Source organism: Pelobates fuscus, chromosome 7 (genome assembly GCF_036172605.1).
Source record: "Pelobates fuscus isolate aPelFus1 chromosome 7, aPelFus1.pri, whole genome shotgun sequence".
Taxonomy (NCBI): Eukaryota; Metazoa; Chordata; class Amphibia; order Anura; family Pelobatidae; genus Pelobates; species Pelobates fuscus.
This window is the reverse complement of record NC_086323.1, coordinates 145,612,026-145,636,689: the sequence shown is the minus strand read 5'-3', so window position 1 is coordinate 145,636,689 and position 24,664 is coordinate 145,612,026. Positions and strand designations below refer to the sequence as shown.

Sequence of the window (24,664 nt, the reverse complement as noted above, 5' to 3'; positions counted from 1 at the left end):
CATTGCAGGAGGGAGGCTGGGGGTGATGAGTCGGCTGCCTCTCCCCTCCTTGTGGTGTCCAATCTGCCTCCTCTCTCCCGCACGGAGTGAGCTGGGAGGAAGTACCCAGCCCATCTCGCTATTAAATGGCCGCAGCACTGACCGGGCCCTTGAATATTAAGGGCCCATCAGGTGGCCCTAAATGCTTGAGTCTAAGAAAGTACGACGGAGGAGAAATACGGAGACAAAAAGTAGTCCATACTTTTTCATTGATGGGCTTTTTCATGAATATTTCATAAAAAAACCTATCGTTATGAAATACTCTGGGGTTTTTTTTAGGGTGGGGAGGCACTTTAAAGGAGAACTATCTTCATATTATGTTTCATTTTCCAAATATTTAACAAATATGTATTTGTGAAATGTGAAAAATAAAATAAAATGTAAAAACCCACGCCTCTTAATTCGGCAACTGGGTGTCTTCCATCTTAGGTCCTAGTCAATCATTGTTGTTAGTTTTGTCATTCGGACCAGGCAGACAATGTAGATAAAACACACAGAGAAGAGAAGCAATGAAACTACGTTTATTTTTTTACCTTCTTATTTAAAAAGGGCAGAACTGGATTGCTTTGCCATTTTATGTATTTTTTGCTAACACAAGATAGGCAATTTTCAAAGTTTTACGCAATGGTGAAATCTCCAGAGAAGTAACAGTTCTTCTTAAATAACCATTCAATACTCCGGTAAATGGAAGTATCTGAGAACCCAGTGTTAACTGTGAATTTTAGCCGGTGTGCAGTGTACGTGTCCCATATGTCTAATGACAGAGACCTTTAGGTAGGGAAATCTTACCTGCTCATAGCTTACTGGTGTTATAACTTGAAATACTGAAATGTTACTGAAATTACTAATACTGTTTTCTATCAGGTTCTGAGAATATAAAATGTCAACATTCCTCTATAGTGTTCCTTTAATAACTGGGGATTGTGAATAACTGCCAGGAAAAATGCAGACTTCATGTAAAAAGAAAAAAAAAAAACACAACAAAAAAACATAAGATGGAAAAATGTGATTATAGAATGTTCAGAGCTCACATAATTGGGTTAATAAATTCCTGGTTTAAAGGGGGGGGGGGGAGGGGGGGGACAAGTGGTTTATTAAAATACACATTTACCAGAAAGAATACACGTATGCCCTCCCCCCCCCCACCAGATGATCCTATGATGTAAGAGCAAGGTCACATATCTAAAAACACATTCTACTAGTTAAGAGTTACTGTTCAACCACCCATGAAATCATGCATTGTTTTTATTTAATGGATGGTTAGACTTATAAAAGGAGTAATAAATGAATACAAACTCTAATAAAATGCTGATAAGCAACACATTTCACCGTAAACTCCTTCAGGCACAGACAGGGTTAAAATTATAAATAAAGATAGTCACCACAGGAATGCAACATGTGATATTTATTAACTACATATGTACATATTTGATCTTTAAAAAATGATTTATGCCATCACTACCCAGAAACACGGCTCCGATACAAAAATGGATGCATTATGCATTTCCCTGTAGCTGGTTGCCGAGTATTGTGTGTTGTTGGAAATCACAGCCAAAGGCATCTGTGAGATACCCGAGATTTTAAAGAAGGCAATTACTTATTCTCAGGGATGTATTCTGTTTATAAATTATGTTGTCTTGATTAGACATCAACATTTACCACAGATTAAAAATTAAAATCAGCACTGGTAAGGCTCAAAGCGGTTTCTTGTTACATGAATATTTCACCGTTCTCCTGCTCTCCCCAGTCCGTTTGGTTGTTGAAGAAAACAAAAAGTTCCAGACGCAGGGGGGAGAAATTAACTCTATAGCTTCCAGTGAGCTGCAATAACCAAGGTGTTTTGACGGCTGATGTTAATTGAATACTCGTGAGCAGATATGACTTAAAAAGAACGCTCCAGGCACCAGAGCAACTTCATCTTAATTAAGTTGTTATGGTTCTTGGAAACTCTATGTGCTGTATTATAATAAGGGGTAAAGGTTTGTGTAGATGGTCATGGTACCCATCCCCTCTGCCCCTCTACATCTATCCAAGTCCTCAGCGTCATTGTGAAATCACTAGCTTGTCATCAAGAAATGGCATGAGAAAGGTACGCATATTTTCTATGCAGTTTCCTCAATGGGAAGCTAGTATTAGGCTGAGAACGTTGATGACGCTCTTAGCCTATTACCAAATCCAAGTCCGAGGCATCCACATCAAAGCTGAGAACTTGAGTAGAGCGGATGGGTACCTTCTACACAACTTCGTAAACCGTTTAACCGAGGGTGCCCAAAGGGTAGATCCCCAAATGTTTTTAAACTGCAGCTTCCATGATGCTTTGTCATTCTAAAGGTATGCAAAGCAACATGGGAGTTGTAATTCTAAAACATCTGTGGATCTACCTTTTGGGCACCCCTGGTTTACCGTGAGAATGCACGAAGAATCTCCTGACACCATACAACTTAATTGAGGCTATTTTGTTACGGTGTCCAGTATTCCTTTAAATAGTGAAGCTCCTATTAAAATGGCCTACACAGCAGCATTTCAAAAGACGAAAAGAATAAGACGGGAAAAAAAAAAAAAGAGCACCAAGAGGTCTGTTTTAAATAGCAAAGTCTTCAGATTTAAAGCTATGACCGATCACTTGATAATTTCACAGAACGGGGTCCACAGGACTTCACTGATTGCTCAGGATTGAGAAATAAGAATACAAGAGGATAACCTAAGGATAAGCAAGTATTAGAATGGCACACTGGTAAAAGAGAAGCTGTATCTGGCCACAGTATATGCTGGATAAAGTAAAAATAAAAACCTGCTAAGAGGGTCTAAAAAAACAAAAATGGACTCCCGCAGAGATCAAAACATTTGTTATGTACGAGTAATCCAGGAATCACATCTTAGCATCGGAAACTATATCCAGGAATGAAAAGGAAAAATAAAGTTTAAATTTCAATGCCACAATAAAAGGAGCAAAAAGTAACAATTGGTGGAAATGTGAACAGTGTAATGATTAGCTGCAAGAAAAGGGCCATTAAACTTAAAGGTCCATACCATATACCAGTCACTGATCTATCATATATAGCAGCCACAACATTAAAACCACTGACAGGTGAAGTCAATAACATTGATTATATCATTACATCAGCACCTATCAAGAGGTGGGATATACTAAGCAGCAAGTGAACAGTCAGTTCTTGAATTTCATGTGTTGGAAGCAGGAAAAATGGACAGGCAAAAATATCTAAATGTGGGGGGCGGGGCCTGACTGCCAAACTAACAAGACGCACTCAGCACGAGCTCCTGCTGTCAGGGATCAAATTCTGCCAAAAACTAGGAATACAGCAACGACAGCTGCCTACCAACCAACCCCCTGGACTGGGGAAGAGGGCACGAACCTGCTGATACCTTTCTCGACAACCGGCATGACCGGGAACCGCGGCGGCAGAATGCGGCCTAATGGAGGAAGGGCGGCCGCCTTCCTACCCGAGGCTGAACGTCTCAAGCGACTGCGACTCACCTCCCCCCCCCCCCCCCCCGTGGACCGGTGGGGGTTATCCCGGTCTCCGCCGGACGGAGTGCCCCAAACACCGTGCTACATGACGGGCACAACACCTGTACTGAACGAAGGGGAATTGAGGGCCTCCAAGATGGCGGACCCACACGCGGAGATACGAAACAAGCGGCTGCAGCAAAGGGACACAACATGTATCGATGGACATACAAGGGACCCCCTGGAAGCTGCCTTCGACCGCTTCTGGGCCAAGCTGCTGGCTTGCTTACAGCCAAGGTCACCCTGCCACGTACTACCCGAACGGGATGTGACCGATGGCAAACGGGGGTTTGGAGCTCCCCTTCAGGGCACCACTAAGTCCCAAGCAAATGTACCTTACACCACGCGCCCTCCCGGGCCGAGAGCAACAGGGCACAAGGCCCAAAGGTGCCGGCCACACAGGCGGCGAGCAGCACAACGACGCCCCAGCCTCACTACCAAGGCTCACAACAACCTCCCGAAAGGGACGAACCTGGACCGAGATGGGCCCCAGGCTCGTGGCAGGAGGGCACCAGCTCTCACAAGGCTCCGGGGCAGGAGAGGAGACCCGATACCCAGACGCCACGTCTCATCACGATTGGACTATAATTCCGGTATACATCCCCAGCTAGGCGGTCACTGCATACATAACTGGACAGACCCAACTCAAGTGCCGACTAAGGGCCGAAGTAGCTATACACACTGCACGGACGGGCCTGCTCATCATTGCGACCCGAGCCCACGGCACTACTACGACCATCCACCCAGAGTAGCTACACAATACCATCTCTGGACTGCCCCCGCTCACTCCCAAGCCTCGGTGTGGGATGAAAATGGAACCTCAGATCTAGGACTGACGACACGCTACCAGACCGTGACACCCCCGAACGCTTGCAACAGCTCTACACTCCGATCGATATTGGGGTTTGGCCTTATGGACTGAGATGTCTAACTCTCCAACACTGTATGTACCCCCCTCAATCCAGGCCTTCCTCTCCCTAGATCCTTTGACCCATATGGGGTAATGTTACTGACCCAGCACTCCTTTTTACCGATTGTGGTTATGTGCGTTCTGTCCAAATGTTACTGGTCCATTGCAATCCTGTTTAAAACGCCTTCCCAAATTCGAGCGGAGAGAAGGGCCGAGAGGGCAGAGTGCATCGCCTTGAGAGACCCTAGGGGCCTCAGTTAAGCTTGTTATGTTGTGTTCCCTTGTTCTGCTTTTGATTATTTTATTTTATAAGCTATCTCACCGAGAGCACTATAAGGATATAGCATTAGGCTACCGTATCACATAACGAGCAGCCATACTGCAGGTGACCTATATTCTTACAAGCTGATATCTTATTTAGCCTGACCATAATCACTTAAGAATGTCCAGCAACTATACTTTTATGCTGTCAGTTATTTCATTACGCATGTTTAAATTTATTTTGTCTTTTTTTTTTTTTCTCCTTATGAAAGCCCTCACTGTTTAGCCAGGCTGAGGATTATTCATTGTTTTTTCTGCTGTGACCTTACACACTACTTATCTACTATGTGCCTAAGTTTTACATAGCCTTCTGTTACTCTCCTATAGCCTATCAAGATAGACACTGATACTAGCTACAACACGCTTTTGTTACTACACGACACGATAACATAATTAAAAAAAGAAGCATTATCACTCAGGAAATGTAATTTTTTAAGATATCGATGTACGTACCCTTTAATGTAATTCGTTTTTGCATTTCCCCCTCTTTATTTCTGTATCCCACCTAATATGCTTCAATAAAAGAAAGATTGACAAAAAATATCTAAATGTGACTTTGACAAGGATGATGGCTAGATGACTGGGTCAGAGCATCTCCAAAATGGCAAGTCTTGAGGGGTATTCCCCGTATGCAGTGGTTAGTACCAACCAAAAGTGGTGCAAGGAAGGACAACTGGTGAACCAGCTTCAGGGTCATGGGCGCCCAAGTCTTATTGATGCACATGAAAAACCTAATGTTGGCCACAATGCATCACTATCTGTTGTGGATCGGGGTATGTAGCCACAGACTACTGATCAGATGGCCAGGTGCGTGTGCATTGTTTACATGTGGAAGTGATGGCAGCAGGATACACTATGAGAAGGCAGACCAGTGGAGGGAGTTTTATGCTATGGACAATGTTCTGCTGGGAAACCTTGGCATTCATGTAGCTGTTACTTTGATACGTGTCACCTCCCTAGAGGTTGTTGGAGCAGGATAATGCACCCGGTCACACTGCAAAAATTGTTGTTGAAGGTTTTGCCTTGGCCTCCAAATTCCTTATATCTCAATCTGATTGAGCATCTGTGGCATGTGCTGGAACAACAAATCCGATCCATGGGGGCCCCACTTCTTCAACTTGCAGCAAGCACTGCATACACCGCATACACATATGGCAAGTACTGCATACAAATCCAAGCTTCCTTGTAGCAGTGGTGTACTAAGAGGGAGAGGAGGGGTCATGCCGCTTGCAGTAGTCTACACATCCAGCAGCAGCATGTCCTCTGTTCTCGCGATCCGCAAGAGCAGAGGACATGCTGCTGGATGTGTAGACTCCTGGGCCCCTCTTCACTGGGCAACCATACTGTGCCACGGGACCACCAGGGAATGTAGTGTGTGTCCCCTCCCTGGACACAGGTAAGACACACACACACACACAAACAATACACACATTATACACACACACTGCATACACACTATACACACACACACTTATACCTGTGTGTCTTTGTATCTGTATGTGTGTCTGTGTGTGCCTATGTGTCTCTGTATGTGTGTAAGTGTGTGTCTGTAAGTGTGTGTGTCTGTAAGTGTGTGTCTATCTGTATGTGTGTCAGTGTTTGTCTGTATCTGTGCATGACTGTGTTTCTATGTATCTGCATGTGTATACCTGTGTCTGTGTATCTATACGCGCCAGCGTGTGCATCTGTGTGTCCATGTATCTGCATGTGTGCGAGTGTGTGTTTATTTGAGTATATGTGTATATGTGCATACATCTCAGCATTTCGCCAGCACTACATACAAATACACCCCTGCATCCAAATATCAACACTACATAAAAACATATCACATATTCAAAACACACTACACAAAAATGCACGCCTGCATTCAAATTCCAACACTACATGTAAACACACCCCTACATTCACACACTTTATACAAAAACATGCTTACATTCAAACACACAAACACTACTCAGTGCTGAATACATAAAAAAAAATGCAAACCCTGCTCAATGCTAAATAATTTTTTTTTTTAAACATGTGTGGGTGTTTTTTACATTTTAAAATGGAGTGGGGTGCCAAATACTCCAGGTACGCCCCTGCCTTGTAGGAAAGCATTAAATCAACAACACTGCATCTTATGAGCTCTTTTTACATTTTTAAGGCCCCTGTGCAGCTATAAAATGGCTAAGAGTGTACACAAGGTTAGAATATAAAACATGCCCCAAAAAACTAGATGGAGAAGTACAGCAGAATTATGTTTTATGATTAAAGTGGAATCCATCCAAATAGTAACCAAATAATGTGACTGAAACAGACCGAGAGGTAGGAAACAAAGGAATGACCTTTTGCAGCCAACCTTTACAACTTTACAAAATATCTGTACTACATTAGGACAAGACGTATTGGATCTATAGTTTCCAAAAAGGTTTGAGTAAGATTTATGTTTTTGGCACAACGGCGCGTGAGACAAATGGTAAACGGGTGGTCTGACTTCGAGATGCGATATTCCCTCCCTAGCTGCAGCTGGATTTTTTTTTTGTCTTGTATGCGTTTTCTCCAGCGAACTGAATCAGAAAAGGAGATATTCTGAAAGGCAGGGCCAAATGCAGCCATTCAGCATGCATACTGCCTGGTTACTGATCGGAAACCAAAAATCGGATCCCTAATCGTCAGTGTTTTTAAAGCAGCGGACAATTGGCAAGATAAGTAGTGGCCACATCAGTTTACAAAATCCTTTCAAGTTGCAGAAACGGCCTTCTATTATTAACAACAAATCAAGAATGTAGCGCTTATATAACGAAAAATTATTCACCTTTTGGGGGTTTTGGAGCAAAAATCCACTATCAAATCAACAGATCAGGCCTTCTATTATTGCTGGCTAAAGTTCAAGCACCTGGAGGTCTGTAGCTGCGGCCGCCAATCTTACACATTCGTGCAACACACACAATTAACCCTAGCAGCAGCAGGCAGGTGATATTAACAGGTGTGCAAATGAATCTCCTTGGTCCACATGTTAAGGCATTTACTAGAATGTATCCATAAAGGGTTTTGCTTTGTGTTCACGCTCATTTTCAAATATATCTGGTGAGCGTGTAGAACATATAGACTTTAACATACACACATTGTATATTAAAGCAAGATAATATATACTGTTAAAGGGTACCAATCATCCAAACATGCAGGCAACAAGGTCACTTTCGTGTAGGTGTACATTCATTCTTGAATCACAATTGTGCTCAAGAAATCACCAGAAAATGTATAAATTAAAAGTTAAACGTAGATAATGTTGGTATCTGCAGGGCTAGTAAATTGGCTAAAAGAGCCAACACTGCCAGGCTAATCTCAGTGAAGAGAGATTCATTGTATAGTAATGGATGTGGGAAGACCCCTGGTACTATAACCACTACAGTTACAGTGCTTTGAGAGTTCCTTTAATCCTCCTCCAAGTGATGACCTCATCCTCGATGAAGCGATTAACGGTAGTCTGTCACCACATATTAAGCCACCAACGCCCACATCAAGTTCTCCTAATAGAGAGCTTGTAGGTCCTTGTCATGTACTTGGAGTCTACATAAATGTCTGTTTGTTTGTTTTTCAAGACAGCAATGACATAGAATGTCACTACAGAAATACAGACTGTTAAAAGAGAGTAACTCTAACAGGGAGATTAGGGAGACCTGAATGGCCAGCTATTCATTCACACAACACATGCATATATTCAGTCACACAACATTCAAGCATTCACATCACACACTACTTGCATTCATGCATTTACGCAATACCTACATTTCACAGGATGCACATGCATTACAAATGAGCATTTTGCTAATACATTTTGAAAAACTGTTTGTTTAGGTCTAATGTGGTGCCCAAAAATGAGAACTAGACAGATGCCCGAAATTTCTATTCCTGTAGGCACCTGTAAATCTGACCTTGTGGCTGCTTTGTCACTGTAGGGTGGGGAACAGCAACATGCGCAACAACCGTTGAATGGTGTATTTTCTGTCAACTGAACAGCAGCAAGGTCAAATCTAAATGAAATTAAATGTATTTATATGAGCCTGACCTTCAGGCTTGGGAGAACTCAGCTTCAGCCATATCCCTTTCCAAAGCTGTTGAGTATTAAGCTACAGTAAGAGCACTGCTTATGCATGTTGGGAGTTTTTCAAAGTGATATTAAGCCAAGCAGGAAAAGTGATGTGCATGTCTACATTTGAGATTGTGTAATGTATAATTAGCTACAATAGAAGGCCGCTAATTGAATGTTGGCAAACCTCAGATACCATTTAGCGTAATAGAAGAGTGCGGTTAACAGTGTTTTATAGAACACATACAGAAAAGCCTGTTTATATCAAAATACACATGCATGCAAACACATACATAAACCAATACAAATTCATAATAACCTAGTGTTTCAAAATAATAATATTTGTTTAGAACTATGTGTGCTTTGAAATTCTTGAAGTCTTGTATTACCGTATATACTCGAGTATAAGCCGAGTTTTTTAGCACATTTTTTGTGCTAAAAAACCCCAACTCGGCTTATACTCGAGTCAATAGTCTGTATTATGGCAATTTGCATTGCCATAATACAGACTGGGGGAGAGGGGGGCTGTCAGAGCTGTAACTTACCTCTCCTGCAGCTCCTGTCAGCTCTCTCCTCCTCCGCGCCGTCCGTTCAGCACCTCGGTCAGCTCCCAGTGTAAGTCTCGCGAGAGCCGCGGCTCTCGCGAGACTTACACTGGGAGCTGACAGAGGGAGCTGCACGGACGGCGCGGAGGAGGAGAGAGCTGACAGGGGCTGCAGGAGAGGTAAGTTACAGCTCTGACAGCCCCCCTCTCCCCCCACTGAACTACCAATGCCACTGGACCACCAGGGAAGGAGAGCCCCCCTCCCTGCCATATGTCAAGCAGGGAGGGGGGGACGAATTTTTTTTTTAGTAATAATAAAAAAAATTATAATAATTAAATAATAAATAATAATATAATAATAATTATTAAATTAAATAAATAAAAATAATAATAAATAATAATAAAAAAAAATTAAAATAATAAAAAAAAATTGCCCACCCCCCAGCAAGGCTCTGCAACACACACACACACACACACACACACACACACGCTGCATTCATACACACACACGCTGCACTCATACACACACGCTGCACTCATACACACACGCTGCACTCATTATACACACACTGTAAATAAATATTCAATTAATATATTTTTTTTAGGATCTAATTTTATTTAGAAATGTTCCAGTAGCTGCTGCATTTCCCACCCTAGTCTTATACTCGAGTCAATAAGTTTTCCCAGTTTTTTGGGGTAAAATTAGGGGCCTCGGCTTATATTCGGGTCGGCTTATACTCGAGTATATACGGTATATAAATTCCATATGTGTATATCTCTGTGTATATGTTTTACCGGTCACTCTAAAGAACGGTCTTTGTGGAACGTAGGTGATAAATCACACCACGTCTTTGCAGTTCAGCATATTGTCACTGAACATGTGTGATAAAGGCAATACAAATACAAAAAGACAAGTCCTGCGCTCACTCCCATCACTCCTCGGCGGCAGCAACAACCACAGTACACATCAGCCCCAATACATACAGTAAAACCAAAGAAAAAGTTACCTGCGCTCTCTCCTAAATCCCTATGTATATTCAAACAAATGGAGGTCATTTAGTTACTCCAATGGCCATTGGAAGGAATGCCCGGCTGCCCCATCGGAGTAACTAAATGACCTCCATTTGTTTAAATATACATAGGGATTTAGGAGAGAGCGCAGATAACTTTTATAAAAAATACCCTTCTCTGTCTCATTAGAGATATCTTTGCCAGAGGCTCAAGGTCAGTGTAGGGCCCACCTGAGGGGGTTTGCCCTGACGGGGCAGGCGGGCATTCCCCTCCAATTGCCATTGGAGTAACTAAATAACCTCTATTTGTTTTAAATATACATGTGTGATAAAGGACTCAAATTTAATGTGCTATGAAACAAAGAAGCTATGAGAGCATCATGAAAGTATACTGGCAGCATCTATCTAATCATTCAGTCCTGTTCAAAAGGTTCCACTTATTTTAATATTGGCAATTTTCTCCAGCAAATTGCAAATTAGAGTGGATGAGAGGGTAAAATAGCTCTCTCTCCTGAAATACATTTTGCATTAAATAAATCGACACAGCAGCGGCGGCGAACTCTGGAATCTGCCGTTTTTGGACTTCACATAATTCACAGCGAGCCCTTAGGGAAACCGTGTCCACAGGCTGCTATCAGGGCATTACAGCATACCGCCTATACAGCCTATATGTTATGACTTTTTTGTGGTTCTTTAGTTTTTAAACGCATGCATTTTCAGTTACACGGACTGGGTCTAAGGAGCTGTTATTTCCAAGGATTACAGTTCATAACTGGCACAAAAAACACCAACAGGAGGATTCAAAAGTGCTGCTAGTAAAATAGGTTTCATAACAGGAGTGTGAAATTTACTAAATAAAAATGGTCCAAAAGAAAAATACAACAATAGTACCTATAGGCTATGAGAGAACATAAATCCATTCTCCACTGCATCAGATTGAACTATATGGAAACAATTTGGAATTTTGCATAAAAGCACCGATGACTATATGTGGCACACTCATTGCACAGTGTTCTGCAACTTGTTTATACTATGTCTTTGGAAATACACATCATACACTGCTCAAAAAAATTAATTGAACACTTAAACAACACAATGTAACTCCAAGTCAATCACACTTCTGTGAAATCAAACTGTCCACTTAGGAAGCAACACTGAGTGACAATCAATTTCACATGCTGTTGTGCAAATGGGATAGACAACAGGTAGAAATTATAGGCAATTAGCAAGACACCCCCAATAAAGGAGTGGTTCTGCAGGTGGTGACCACAGACCACTTGTCAGTTCCTATGCTTCCTGGCTGATGTTTTGGTCACTTTTGAATGCTGGCAGTGCTTTCACTCTAGTGGTAGCATCAGACCGAGTCTACAACCCACACAAGTGGCTCAGGTAGTGCATCCAGGATGGCACATCAATGCGAGCTGTGGGAAGAAGGTTTGCTGTGTCTGTCAGCGTAGTGTCCAGAGCATGGAGGCGCTACCAGGAGACAGGCCAGTACATCAAGCCGTAGGAGGGCAACAACCCAGCAGCAGGACTGCTACCTCCGCCTTTGTGCAAGGAGGAACAGGAGGATCACTGCCAGAGCCCTGCAAAATGACCTCCAGCAGGCCACAAATGTGCATGGGTCTGCTCAAACGGTCAGAAACAGACTCCATGAGGGTGTTGTGTGGGCCTGATGTCCACAGGTGGGGGTTGTGCTTACAGCCCAACACCGTGCAGGACGTTTGGCATTTGCCAGAGAACACCAAGATTGGCAAATTCGCTACTGGCGCCCTGTGCTCTTCACAGATGAAAGCAGGTTCAGGGGCGTGGCCAGGACACTGAAGGGAGCAGACGCATGCCGGATGAGCTCCCGATACACAAACGGCAAAGATACGCTTACAGGCGACTTCTTACCCTCACACCACTGAGGATCGAGCCCAACAACACCCGAGATGGTCAAGAAGGCAAAAAAACCCTTGCGGGGGAAGGCTCCAGAAGCATCTGCGACCTGTTGCAGCAACCGCGGCCTAGGCCCAAAATGGCGTCGCCAGCGGACTCAACCTGCCCCTCCTCCGAAGAGGAAACTCTCGATGCCCCAGACAAAATCCCGAGGTCACAGGGCTCCAAAATATCCTCTCAGAAGGAAGACCTGCAAGCCCCAGCAACCAAGGGTGATATTCAAGCCCTGATGAACAACATCAGAGCCTTCTTTAATGCAGACCTAGACATCCTCAGAGAGGACATTTCCATGGTCACGGCCAGAGTGCAAAAGGCAGAGGCGTCTGTCTCCACCATGGCCCAACACCAAACACGTGAAGCAGAGCAAATCCTGCAACTCCAGACTGCACAACATGCCACCCAACTTCAAAAAGAGGCGATGGAAGATACGAGAAGGTGCACAAACCTCAAAATTAGAGGCATAGCAGAGACAGTCAACGACCAAGAACTGCCACACTTCCTACGCCGCCTACTCGCAGCCCTATTGCAACACCGGGTAGCCAAAAACATACAATTAGATGGCTGCTATAGACTGGCCACATCAGCCAGAGCCCCGGCTGGGGTACCTCGAGACGTGATGGTGCGTTTCCTTATGCTCCGAGACAAGTTGGCGGTCCAACGAGAGACTAGGAACAATGCACCTTACCTCTTCGAAGAGATGCAGCTCCATTTCCTGTAGGACTTATGCCGCTCCACCCTTACCTGGAGAAGGTCCCTCCAACGTGTTACGCAAGCCCTGAGATCGGCAGGAATCACCTACAAATGGGGGCCCCTACGAACCCTGATAGCCACGAAGGACAGCCACAACCACACTATCTCCTCGGCGGACGACACAGCGGCTTTCCTGCAAAAGCTGGGGATAACCCGGCCTGAGACAACCAATTTGGGACAAACAGACACTTGGCACGTTTCCACAATTATTCCGTTTATCCCACGAGCTGGGACCGACACAGGCTAAAACCGCAGGGGACACTTGGTGGTGAGCAAGTCACAGACTGAGAACCGCATAGCTGTATTCTCTAGTTGCCCATATGTTTAGTTTGGCATTGAACCCTCCCGTTTAACAGTTTGCTCCCGACAGCATTAAACCGGCCTCTATGATACCTTAGCCGGCGGCACCCCCTCCTCCCCCCCCCCGTGCTCAGGGGTTACTGAGCGTCACCCTACAACGTTTAGACCAGTCACAATCACCACGTCAACCAAGATAGACCATAATCGCACCAATACCAACACGGGTACCTCTACACACAGGTACTCCCCAACCATTTTTAAACATTGCCTATCCTCAGCATATCTAGGCCTTAAAAGTCCCTGAGATAACAATTAGCCAGCGTACCCCCACAATGTTCCCATTACCGCACACTGGCAAGCAACTCACGTACGGCACATACTACAGCAACGGCGTGCCTCACATATATTTTCAGATTATACTCTGTTGACATACTTAACCTCTAAAAGTCCTCACACCTTAAGCTAGCACCCTCTATAATCCGCACTGGATCTTACAGTTGTACGCATTGCATGCTCTTCGATTTCTTTATCACCAGCATATGTTCTTTCGTTTCTCAGTAAATGTCTTTATAGACAGGTTTTAACAGCATGGATACTTCTTTACTTCTTTACTGTTCATAACGCTGCATGTTATCAACATGTATAATCCTTATAAGCTATTAAGTTAAGTATCATCAGCAACTGTATTCCTTAAATGTTTTTAATAGTTATTTCATTTTTTAAATTCACTTAACACTTTAGGTCACTATGGGAACACTAGGTGTTTAATTTTCTTGTTTCACCTATGTATTTGTCCAAACAGCACTGATGGATGCCATCTAGAAGGGATACTATTATAGGCAGGTTGATTATTGCTATTTTTCTCCCCTCTTTATATTTAGGGACAGCATAGGGTGTTCTATGCTGTCCCTAAATATAAAGAGGGGAGAAAAATATGAAGGTGAAGGTGTTTCTTATGAGCTGTAGGGAATATTTTTGGTATTTTCACTCTCCTTCTTTACTGCTGTTCAGTCTATAGACCCTTTCTGACTTATTATGGAGAGCTTAGTACACCCTTGAAGGTGTTTTTCTCTAGGAGATTCAGGGTGTATGTTCCACACTGTATAAATCTACCTAAGTGTATCACCTATATACCGGCGGATTCTCTATTCATCCTACTCTCTAGAGAATTAACTATAACTATTTAAGCCTAAGTATTTACCCTTCTTGATACACTGTATCTTTACTCCTTGGTACTCCATTGATGGTATTTTTCTAATTTTTTTGGGGGGGGAATATAATAAAGTATTTTAATTATAATTTCACATCTTATATTTGGAGATACCTACCGGAATATACTTGATACTTTATTGGATCATTTTGGCTACATAAGTACACAGTGCTGTTGGTTTAGTTATCATTATATGTATTAAGTTTTCACCATTTATTGTATCAAAACCAGCCTTTGAGCCTCACTTTTGTGAGTCTCTAGTATACTTATTTATTTTGTTTAATACTTTACTTTGGGTACAAGCCCTGTCCGGTGGAACTGGAACCACCAAACTGACCTCTGTATGCCACACACTCTCATATTTTGATGAGGTGTTTGACACACTCTCTATTTCATACTCCTTATTTGTACTTAAACGACTGTAACGTCAGCGATGTGCACCTTATCTGTCCGAAATATAGCATACCTTAAGCTTATGCCAGCCTCAATTGTTCTCACAAAACCATGTGTTGAAAGCGTATATATTCCACAACTGCTCTACAAGCTATGTCATGTCAGCATGCATAATCCTTTTTATGATTCCTTTAAAAAAAATGGTGCAGCTTTATATAATGTGTTACTGGAACTTTACTTGAATTGTCTTGATGTGATGTTTATAACATGTATAACACAATCTGAGGCTCCTTGCACCTCAAAAATAAAGAATGAAAAAAAAAAAAAAAAAGAAAGCAGGTTCACACTGAGCACATGTGACAGACGTGACAGAGTCTGGAGACGCTGTGGAGAACGTTCTGCTGCCTGCAACATCCTCCAGCATGACCGGTTTGGCAGTGGGTCAGTAATGGTGTGGGGTGGCATTTCTTTGGGGGGCTGCACAGCCCTCCATGTGCTCGCCAGAGGTAGCCTGACTGCCATTAGGTACCGAGATGAGATCCTCAGACCCCTTGTGAGACCATATGCTGGTGCGGTTGGCCCTGGGTTCCTCCTAATGCAAGACAATGCTAGACCTCATGTGGCTGGAGTGTGTCAGCAGTTCCTGCAAGACGAAGGCATTGATGCTATGGACTGGCCCGCCCGTTCCCCAGACAGGAAATCAATTGAGCGCATCTGGGACATCATGTCTCGCTCCATTGCACCACAGACTGTCCAGGAGTTGGCAGATGCTTTAGTCCAGGTCTGGGAGGAGATACCTCAGGAGACCGTCCGCCACCTCATCAGGAGCATGCACAGGCATTGTAGGGAGGTCATACAGGCATGTGGAGGCCACACACTCTACTGCGCCTCCTTTTGTCTTGTTTTAAGGACATTACATCAAAGTTGGATCACCCTGTAGTGTGTTTTTCCACTTTAATTTTGAGTGTGACTCCAAATCCAGACCTCCATGGGTTGAAAAATTTGATTTCCATTTTTTAATTTTTGTGTGATTTTGTTGTCAGCACATTCTACTATGTAAAGAACAAAGTATTTCAGAAGAATATTTAATTAATTCAGATCTAGGATGTGTTATTTTTGTGTTTCCTTTATTTTTTGAGCAGTGTATAATAAAAGTTTTAAGCTACAGGAGTGTCTCAGAAAGTTACTTATATGGGAGAAATCCATGAACAACGTAGGCTCACTGCCATGGATAGAATTTTATAGGAATAATTCATTGATACACTGACAGACGACATTTAAAGGGACACTAAAGTCACCCAGACCACTTCAGCTCAATGAAGTGGTCTTGGTGCCAGGTCCCCAAGGTTTTAAACCTTCAGATGTAAACATAGCAGTTTCAGAGAAACTGCTATGTTTACATTGCATGGTTAATCCAGCCTCTAGTGGCTGTCTTCCTTACAGCCGCTAGAGGCACTTCCCCGACGCGCAATGCGAAAATCGCATTGAGCACGCAAAACGCCCATAGGAAAACATTGAGAAATGCTGGTAGCGCATGCACATTCGGCTCCACTCGGGAGTTGACGTCGGAGGGGGAGGAGAGGTCATCAGTGCCGAGGAAGCCCGGCGCTGGATAAAGGTAAGTGGCTGAAGGGATTTTAACCCCTTCAGCCTAGCAGTAGGGGGGCCCTGAGGGTGGGGGAGACCTAAGGATTATATAGTGTCAGGAAAACTAGTTTGTTTTTCTGACACTATAGTAGTCCTTTAACAAAATTACTATTTGAAACTGTCCTCAATGACTACCAACAGTCCAGGTTCTAGCAATAGTTCCATTAGAACCCCAAAAGGTTGTATCCATACAGCCTGGCCTTTTGGTGGTCCCTTTCCATTGATTATATATATATATATATATATATATATATATATATATATATATATATATATATATATATATATATATATATCTTGATACATCATAGGAGTGGTACAAGAATTGCAACAATTCTAAAAATGTGAAAGAACATGCAACAATTAAATCTCACCTCAAACCAGCTTAGGGTTCCACTCAGTTTCCGTATGTTCCATGCAGACTCCACCTACAACAAAAAAAGACAGATGAACACAAGAAGTTAAAATCTGTGACCAAACAGTAACATTTGATCTGATATGCAGTTATTTTACTGTGACAAGGTCCATATAGAGCTGCACATACTAAACTGGCAGGTTATTATATACTAATATAGGGTCCTTAGGGGCCAGATGTTGATGATGGTATGAGTAGCATTTGATATTGGTGGATTAATGTTCTACCTGGATCTTGAAAATGTCACAATCTATCGGCACTAGCATTACATCAAAGGGAAAGTGGTTTATAAATATGTGGAGTGCCTTAGGTTACCTATCATTGCCCTTGTTGTTATTTATGCTCCAGAACATGTCCGATTTGCGATTATTTATCTGATTTCACACTGTATTTCCAATAAATCATAGCCCTTAAACTGCAGACTGATGGATTGATGATAAGGTAGAGATCAGAAGGGAATTAATGTCCAGACAGTTTGTAGAACAAAAGAAAACTGTATCATCAATTTCTAAAATCTCAGAGGAGAGGAGCATGCAGCACAGTTTTTGAAAAAAGGGACAGTGATATTAGAATGGATAGCTAACGAAGTGTAAACATTAGAGGGGTTACTTTAAAAAAAAATTAAAAAAAATTAGTGATGGTTGCAAAGGCACAGCAAGGCACTTAATGCTAATCTAATGTACCAAGATTCCTACAACAAGATTTGTGAGAGAGTAAATGCAGGGAATTATTGTAACAGAATGCCAAAGCATGATATTACACAAATAATATACACGTTTGTTTGTGCAGTGTAGACAGTTCAGTGGTTTTTCTTAGGGTAATTAAAATGAATCTATCACCGCAGAAAGGGGTCATTCCCTGCTTATCCTTTCTTCTCTTAGAAAAAAAATACAGCATTCTAAAAACAATAGAATGTCCATCACAGGGTTATAGGAGACAGGATTCCCTACGTCTGACAAAAGGTGTCTTTTTATCAGCTGACGCTATGTACTTTGTCAGGAACGGAAGGCTGAAGCAAGATACAAAGCGCCTAAAGTCCTCTCGACAGGCCACATTTAGAGAAGGACAATTCACTTACATTTTTCTCTCCCTCGGTAACACGGATTTCATAGCAGTATGCCAGCAGCAGATCAATCAGCCCCAGGAACACCACACGCTCCGTTTTCTTATCAAGCAAATAGGATTTGTTTGAAAATTGCCTCAGTTGATCTTTCTCCTTTTCGCTAAAAGTAACTAAAGTAAAGAATAACTCAGTTTTACATTTATTTGTAAAGTGTTGCTTGCCATTCTGTCATACAAAGAATTAAAGGGACTCTCTTGGAACCAAAAACGCTAATTGCCAACGTATTGGTTTTGGTGAATAGGTGCAGCTCCATTTGACGGACATATGATAACATTTTGCCTTCTGTACTTTATTATTCTAAATAGGGGAAGACGGTAAAGTAGAAAGAATACTTTAACGTTGCAAATAAATAACAAAGAAGATAGCACTTAACCCCTTTGGAGTTTATTCACACAATAGCTAAAAATACAGTAGTTAAGCTGCATAAACTCTCAAACTCAGCTACAGTTACAGCTTGTCTATTTTTAGCATTACTTTTTGCTGTTCTGCTTTCAATGTTTAGTAGATAAACCCTACAAAGGGCAATGTAAGCACCATAACCACTACGTGATTATGTAATAGTTATGGTACTATTAGGCAGCAGGCACCACCCTGCGGGACTTGGTCAAAATGTTTTCAATCACCATTGGCCTCGGCGTCTGCTTTCTGGAATTGTTACACTTACATATTAGCAATATCAGTTGGATTCATACTCAGATGTCATTGAAAGGCAGAACATGTCAGGTGTTAAGCCAAGTAATGACATTTAAATATGGATGAAATTTATAGTACCAACAGCAAGAGCAATTATGGCAAAGGCCATCCATGGATGTCTTGGGCACCCCCCCTTGTGGTCAAACTTTTTAACCATCTTTTTACCAAGAACCAGAAGGAGCCTGGGATATCTACTTTGATACATATACATACATATATATATGTGCACACATTTGTTACTGTTTGATACTTTATATGTAAAGGGACAATATTTTTTCCCCCACATGGAATCAGCAAAGCAAATCATGAGCTGTATCACTGCATAATCATTTTCTGTACAGGAATATTGACAGAGCAGTATCAACCTACGATTAGTATAGACCAAGGATATACTACTAGATGTAAAAACAATATGAAGATATGTATTATATGTATATATGGTATGTTTTAATATATGAATGGCATAGATTGCAAAGTAATGGCAAAGTGATGGAAACCATGTTAAAGGATCGGATTGTTGAACATCTAAAAACACATGGATTTCAAGATCAGAGACAACATGGGTTTACTTCAGGGAGATCATGCCAAACTAATCTTATTGATTTTTTTGATTGGGTAACTAAAATTATAGATCAGGGTGGTGCAGTAGACATTGCTTACCTAGATTTCAGTAAGGCTTTTGACACTGTTTCACATAGAAGGCTTATCAATAAACTGCAATCTTTGAGTTTGGATTCCAATATTGTTGAATGGGTAAGGCAGTGGCTGAGTGACAGGCAACAGAGGGTTGTAGTCAATGGAGTATATTCGAAGCTTGGGCTTGTCACCAGTGGGGTACCTCAGGGATCTGTACTTGGACCCATTCTCTTTAATATTTTTATTAGTGATATTGCAGAAGGTCTTGATGGTAAGGTGTGTCTTTTTGCGGATGATACTAAGATATGTAACAGGGTTGATGTTCCAGGAGGGATAAGCCAAATGGCAAATGATTTAGGTAAACTAGAAAAATGGTCAGAGTTGTGGCAACTGACATTTAATGTGGATAAGTGCAAGATAATGCTTCTTGGACGTAAAAACCCAAGGGCAGAGTACAGAATATTTGATAGAGTCCTAACCTCAACATCTGAGGAAAAGGATTTAGGGGTAATTATTTCTGATGACTTAAAGGTAGGCAGACAATGTAATAGAGCAGCAGGAAATGCTAGCAGAATGCTTGGTTGTATAGGGAGAGGTATTAGCAGTAGAAAGAGGGCAGTGCTCATGCCATTGTACTGAACACTGGTGAGACCTCACTTGGAGTATTGTACTCCGTACTGGAGACCGTATCTCCAGAAGGATATTGATACTTTAGAGAGAGTTCAGAGAAGGACTGCGAAACTGGTTCATGGATTGCAGGATAAAACTTACCAGGAAAGGTTAAAGGATCTTGGATAGCTTGGAGGAAAGACGAGACAGGGGGGATATGATAGAAACATCTAAATACATAAAGGGAATCAACACAGTAAAGGAGGAGACTATATTTAAAAGAAGAAAAACTACCACAACAAGAGGACAGTCTTACATTAGAGGGACAAAGGTTTAAAAATAATATCAGGAAGTATTACTTTACTGAGAGGGTAGTGGATGCATGGAATAGCCTTCCAGCTGAAGTGGTAGAGGTTAACACAGTAAGGAGTTTAAGCATGCGTGGTATAGGCATAAGGCTATCCTAACTATAAGATAAGGCCAGGGACTAATGAAAGTATTTAGAAAATTGGGCAGACTAGATGGGCCGAACGGTTCTTTTCTGCCATCACATTCTATGTTTCTATGTTTCTATTCATTCGATGTACACTGAACATTAAAACCACCTTCCTAATATTGCATAGGTCAAAGTTACATCCACATGAATGCCAGGACCCAAGGTATCCCAGCAGAACATAGCCCAGAGCATAACACTGCCTTCTTCCCATAGTGCATCCTGCAACTATTTCTTCCTAATGTAAACAACACACACACACCCTGCCATCCACCTGATCTAAAAGAAAACTAGATTCATCAGACCAGGCAACCTTCTTCCATTTCTCCAAGGTCCAGTTCTGGCACTCACATCCCTACTGAAGGTGCTTGTGGTGCTGGACAAAGTTTATCATGGGCGGTCTGACAAGTCTGTGGTTACACAGCCCTATTCGCAGCAAACGGTGATACACTGTGTGTTCTGATACCTTTCTATTGCGCCCAGTATTAAGCTTTTCAACAATTTGAGTTCCGGTAACTCTTCTGTGTGATTGGACCAGACGGGCTAGCCTTCGCTCCCCATGTGCATCAATGAGCCTTTGGCGCCCATGACTCTGATGCTGGTTCACCGGTTGTTGTTCCTTGCACCACTTTTGGTAGGTACTTACCACTGCATTCCGGTAACACCCCACAAGACTTGCCATCTAGCCATCAGTATTTGGCGCTTGTCAAAGACACTCAGATATTTTTGCTTGCTTCTATGTCACTTCCAACACACACATTCCAGAACTGACTGTTCACTTGCTGCCTAATATTTTACACTCCTTGACAGGTGTTACTATAAGTCCCCAAAAATTCCCAACTGCTCCAAGTTTTTGTCAATAACCAGGTAGGTATTGCTCAGTTTAATTTGAATCCTACTAAACATACCCCAAGCACTTCCATCGCATGAGACGCGGGTAACAAGCGAAGGGCAATGAGGATCATCAGTTAGCATGACGGCTGTTGTGAACTACCCAGACCCTAGGCTAACTACTGTCAGGCCTGAAGCCTCCCGATGTCTCCTCATGCTTCCGGGTTTGACGGAGCTTAGCCACACCCCCATTGACGCGGTCTGCTATTTAATGCGACCGCACCAGCTGATAGACGCTGGATTATTGAAACGCGTACCGCACCTAACTCACCGGCTCACATACCTCGCTGAGACGACCACATGCTACTGGACCGGACTGGAGGATTATTCAAGTCCCCAACATCTCTCCTCATCACCGATAAGTGCCTGCACTCTCTGCAACCATACACTGAAGCAACCGCCTCAGAGGAGAGCTGGGGACACAATCCCTCTACTTCTGGAAGCTAAGTATCTTAAAGTCTCTGAGATAAGAGCTAACAATGCTAAAGCTTTATTTCAACTTACTAAAGTCTGCTATCAAGTTGTCCAGCAAGCCTGTTACAGCTTTCCTCAAATCAAGTATTATTCAAGTTCAGCTGTACCTGTCTTGCTACAGATAGTCTTATTTCTTCATACTAAAGTCTGCTATCAAGTTGTCCAGCAATCCTGTTACAGCTTTCCTCAAATCAAGTATTATTCAAGTTCAGCTGTACCTGTCTTGCTACAGATAGTCTTTATTTTCAACTTACTAAAGTCTGCTATCAAGTTGTCCAGCAAGCCTGCTACAGCATCCCTAAAGACAAGTACTATTTAAGTTCTGCTGCACCTGTCTTGCTACTGATAATTTCAATGTATACAATCTCTTATAATTTGAACTGTTAACAAGAATAACGGACTCTAATGAATTCTGAACCTTGTCATTGCTAACTGAAGCAAACCGTTTATTATTTAAAGAAACAGTACCTGTGATTCTGGAACAGAAGTCTCAGTTCCATCTAAGTGTCTTAATAAAATATCAAAGTCCTAAGAAATCTGCAGTTGTGTTCCACATCATTTACTGTGAACGTGACAACTACAATGCAGAACAGCAGGAGTGCTAAGAAATAGCAGTTACTTCCATAAGGCAACAAAGAAAGAATGGATAGAGATACTAAGCTGCGATTGCTACACGATTTAAATGCATATTACAACCTTTTCATTTGTGGTGGTCTGTTTCCTGTTTAATTACAGCCTGTCAGTTCAATCAATAAATAATTTCAGTATTCTAGCTATGCCCTAGAAAGAGCAGTGTTCCTGTCTTTAACATGCAAGACACAGTCATTCAGGCCGCCACCGAGAGGAAACATATATCACTATCAAAAACCGCTCCTCTACTATGTGGCTTGATTGTGAGTATAGTAGACAAATCCCAAGGATAGGAGTTGCAGATACAGGAAGCAAGAAGATGGGTCTATTTGCCCCGCTGATTTCTCATTGGCTACATGGTGTTCCAACGTAGAACACAAAGTCACAGATATTTTAACGAGTATATGTAAATACACACAGCAGAAATGATCACAGCACAGAACATCTCACCTTTCTTGTTTTCACTATCTTCCGACGCACTGCTTGCTTCTTCTAATGCCACTAGCCACCATGGCTGGTACTTTAACAAATGCTGAATGGCATCATCTTCGAAGAGATCTGCTCTGATAAAATTAAAACAAAAACATATGTGTCTTAGGGACTTGTGCGTTAAAGCTCCAGTTTCAGTAGCGGATATACGTAGGCAGGTTGGCAGAGGATCATGGGAAGATGCAGTATGACAATAGCTAAAGATTTACATTTAGTATGCTTCTCCAAAAAGAAAGTTTAAGTGGATGAAATACAATTGTGATAAAAAGTTTTTTTTAAGAAATAAAAATTAAGTATGTTCTTATACGTTATTTTTTTATTATTATATAGACTCATTTCGATTTCACAGTTTCTGAAAGGGAAAAACCAAAGCGTTAAATGGATATCAAAATTCTCGAAGTTCCCTCAGGAGTTCATATTAAGTTCCTATTAATGTGGACTCTTATCCCAAGCAGTACACACATGATCACTGATAATTCACAGCTGAAAACAGATGCCAAACAGATCGGTTTGAACTTTTCCTCCCCAAATTGTGTGAATGGCAAGTTAACATCAAGGTATTTATATATATTTTCTATATATTTTATTCATACCTACCTAAAGATGTCCTCCATACACTGCATGATGCTCTGGACTGAATGTATTGAATGCGCACAAATGGCACACACTGTATCCCACAATTCCTAGTATCTGGAAATGGATGAACACTAGGAATTGTGGGATGTGACAAGCATTTGGAGCCAGCTGGCCTTTTAGCGGTTAGGTGCATCGTTTGGTGGCATAGAAGTAAAGCCTATGGTGGTAAAATTCCATATAGTACAATATAAATTCAGGTTCAGTGCACATGTGTATACTCTTGAGCTGAGATGGGGTGGGAGCGAGACTGTGTGGTGTGGTCTTTGGGGTGGAGATAAAAAATGTTTTAATTATATAGATGTAGGGAGGTGGAAAGGGCTGAGGGGGAGTGCACCAATGGAGAGGGGACATACAAGCTTCCTGTTGCAGGTGTGCCCACAATGATGACTACAAGAGTAGAGGTTAATTCCGTCTGTCACCTATGCAAAATGCGTGCTGACAACAGATATCATTTTTGCACAGAATTATCATTAGGCAGCCTGAAACAGAGTCCTGGGCTGCCCAAGTCATGTCTGCCCGGGCTTCCTTGCTCCATGACCACTTCTAAAAGCAGCAGTAGTCATGGATGGTGGTGGAGTAACCATCAGAATGAATATCTAGCAGGACGAATATATTGTAAGCCAAACTAACGATGTGACCACCCTTCCTAACTGTCCACTAAGTTTAACATTTTCCAATTTCTTTTAATATATTCTTCTTCAACTTAATTTACCTTTATTTTTTTATTATATGATAAAAACATTCAGAACATATACTCCAAAACATGTGTGAAAAAATGAGGAAAATATTTTAGGTGGACTGCCAACAGAGTATTTCATTTTCCTCTTGCCTGGATTATGTAAAATAATTCATTCCCATTTGTACCATGCCTTGTATTCAGATATCTAGTCCATTGGGAATTGCAGCATC

The 24,664-nt window shown here is 42.0% G+C and overlaps 1 protein-coding gene across 1 annotated transcript in view; it reads right to left on the bottom strand.

Moving 5' to 3' along the window:
- The window catches only part of SHQ1 (SHQ1, H/ACA ribonucleoprotein assembly factor), a 113,497-nt gene that overhangs the window by 49,347 nt on the left and 39,486 nt on the right, over positions 1-24,664 (bottom strand). The window contains exons 7-9 of the mRNA XM_063426761.1: positions 23,081-23,193; positions 18,160-18,314; positions 17,041-17,094 (exon numbers count right to left, since the gene is read on the bottom strand). Of these exons, the coding sequence (XP_063282831.1) occupies positions 17,041-17,094; positions 18,160-18,314; positions 23,081-23,193 (322 nt within the window). The remainder of the gene's footprint in view (positions 1-17,040; positions 17,095-18,159; positions 18,315-23,080; positions 23,194-24,664) is intronic.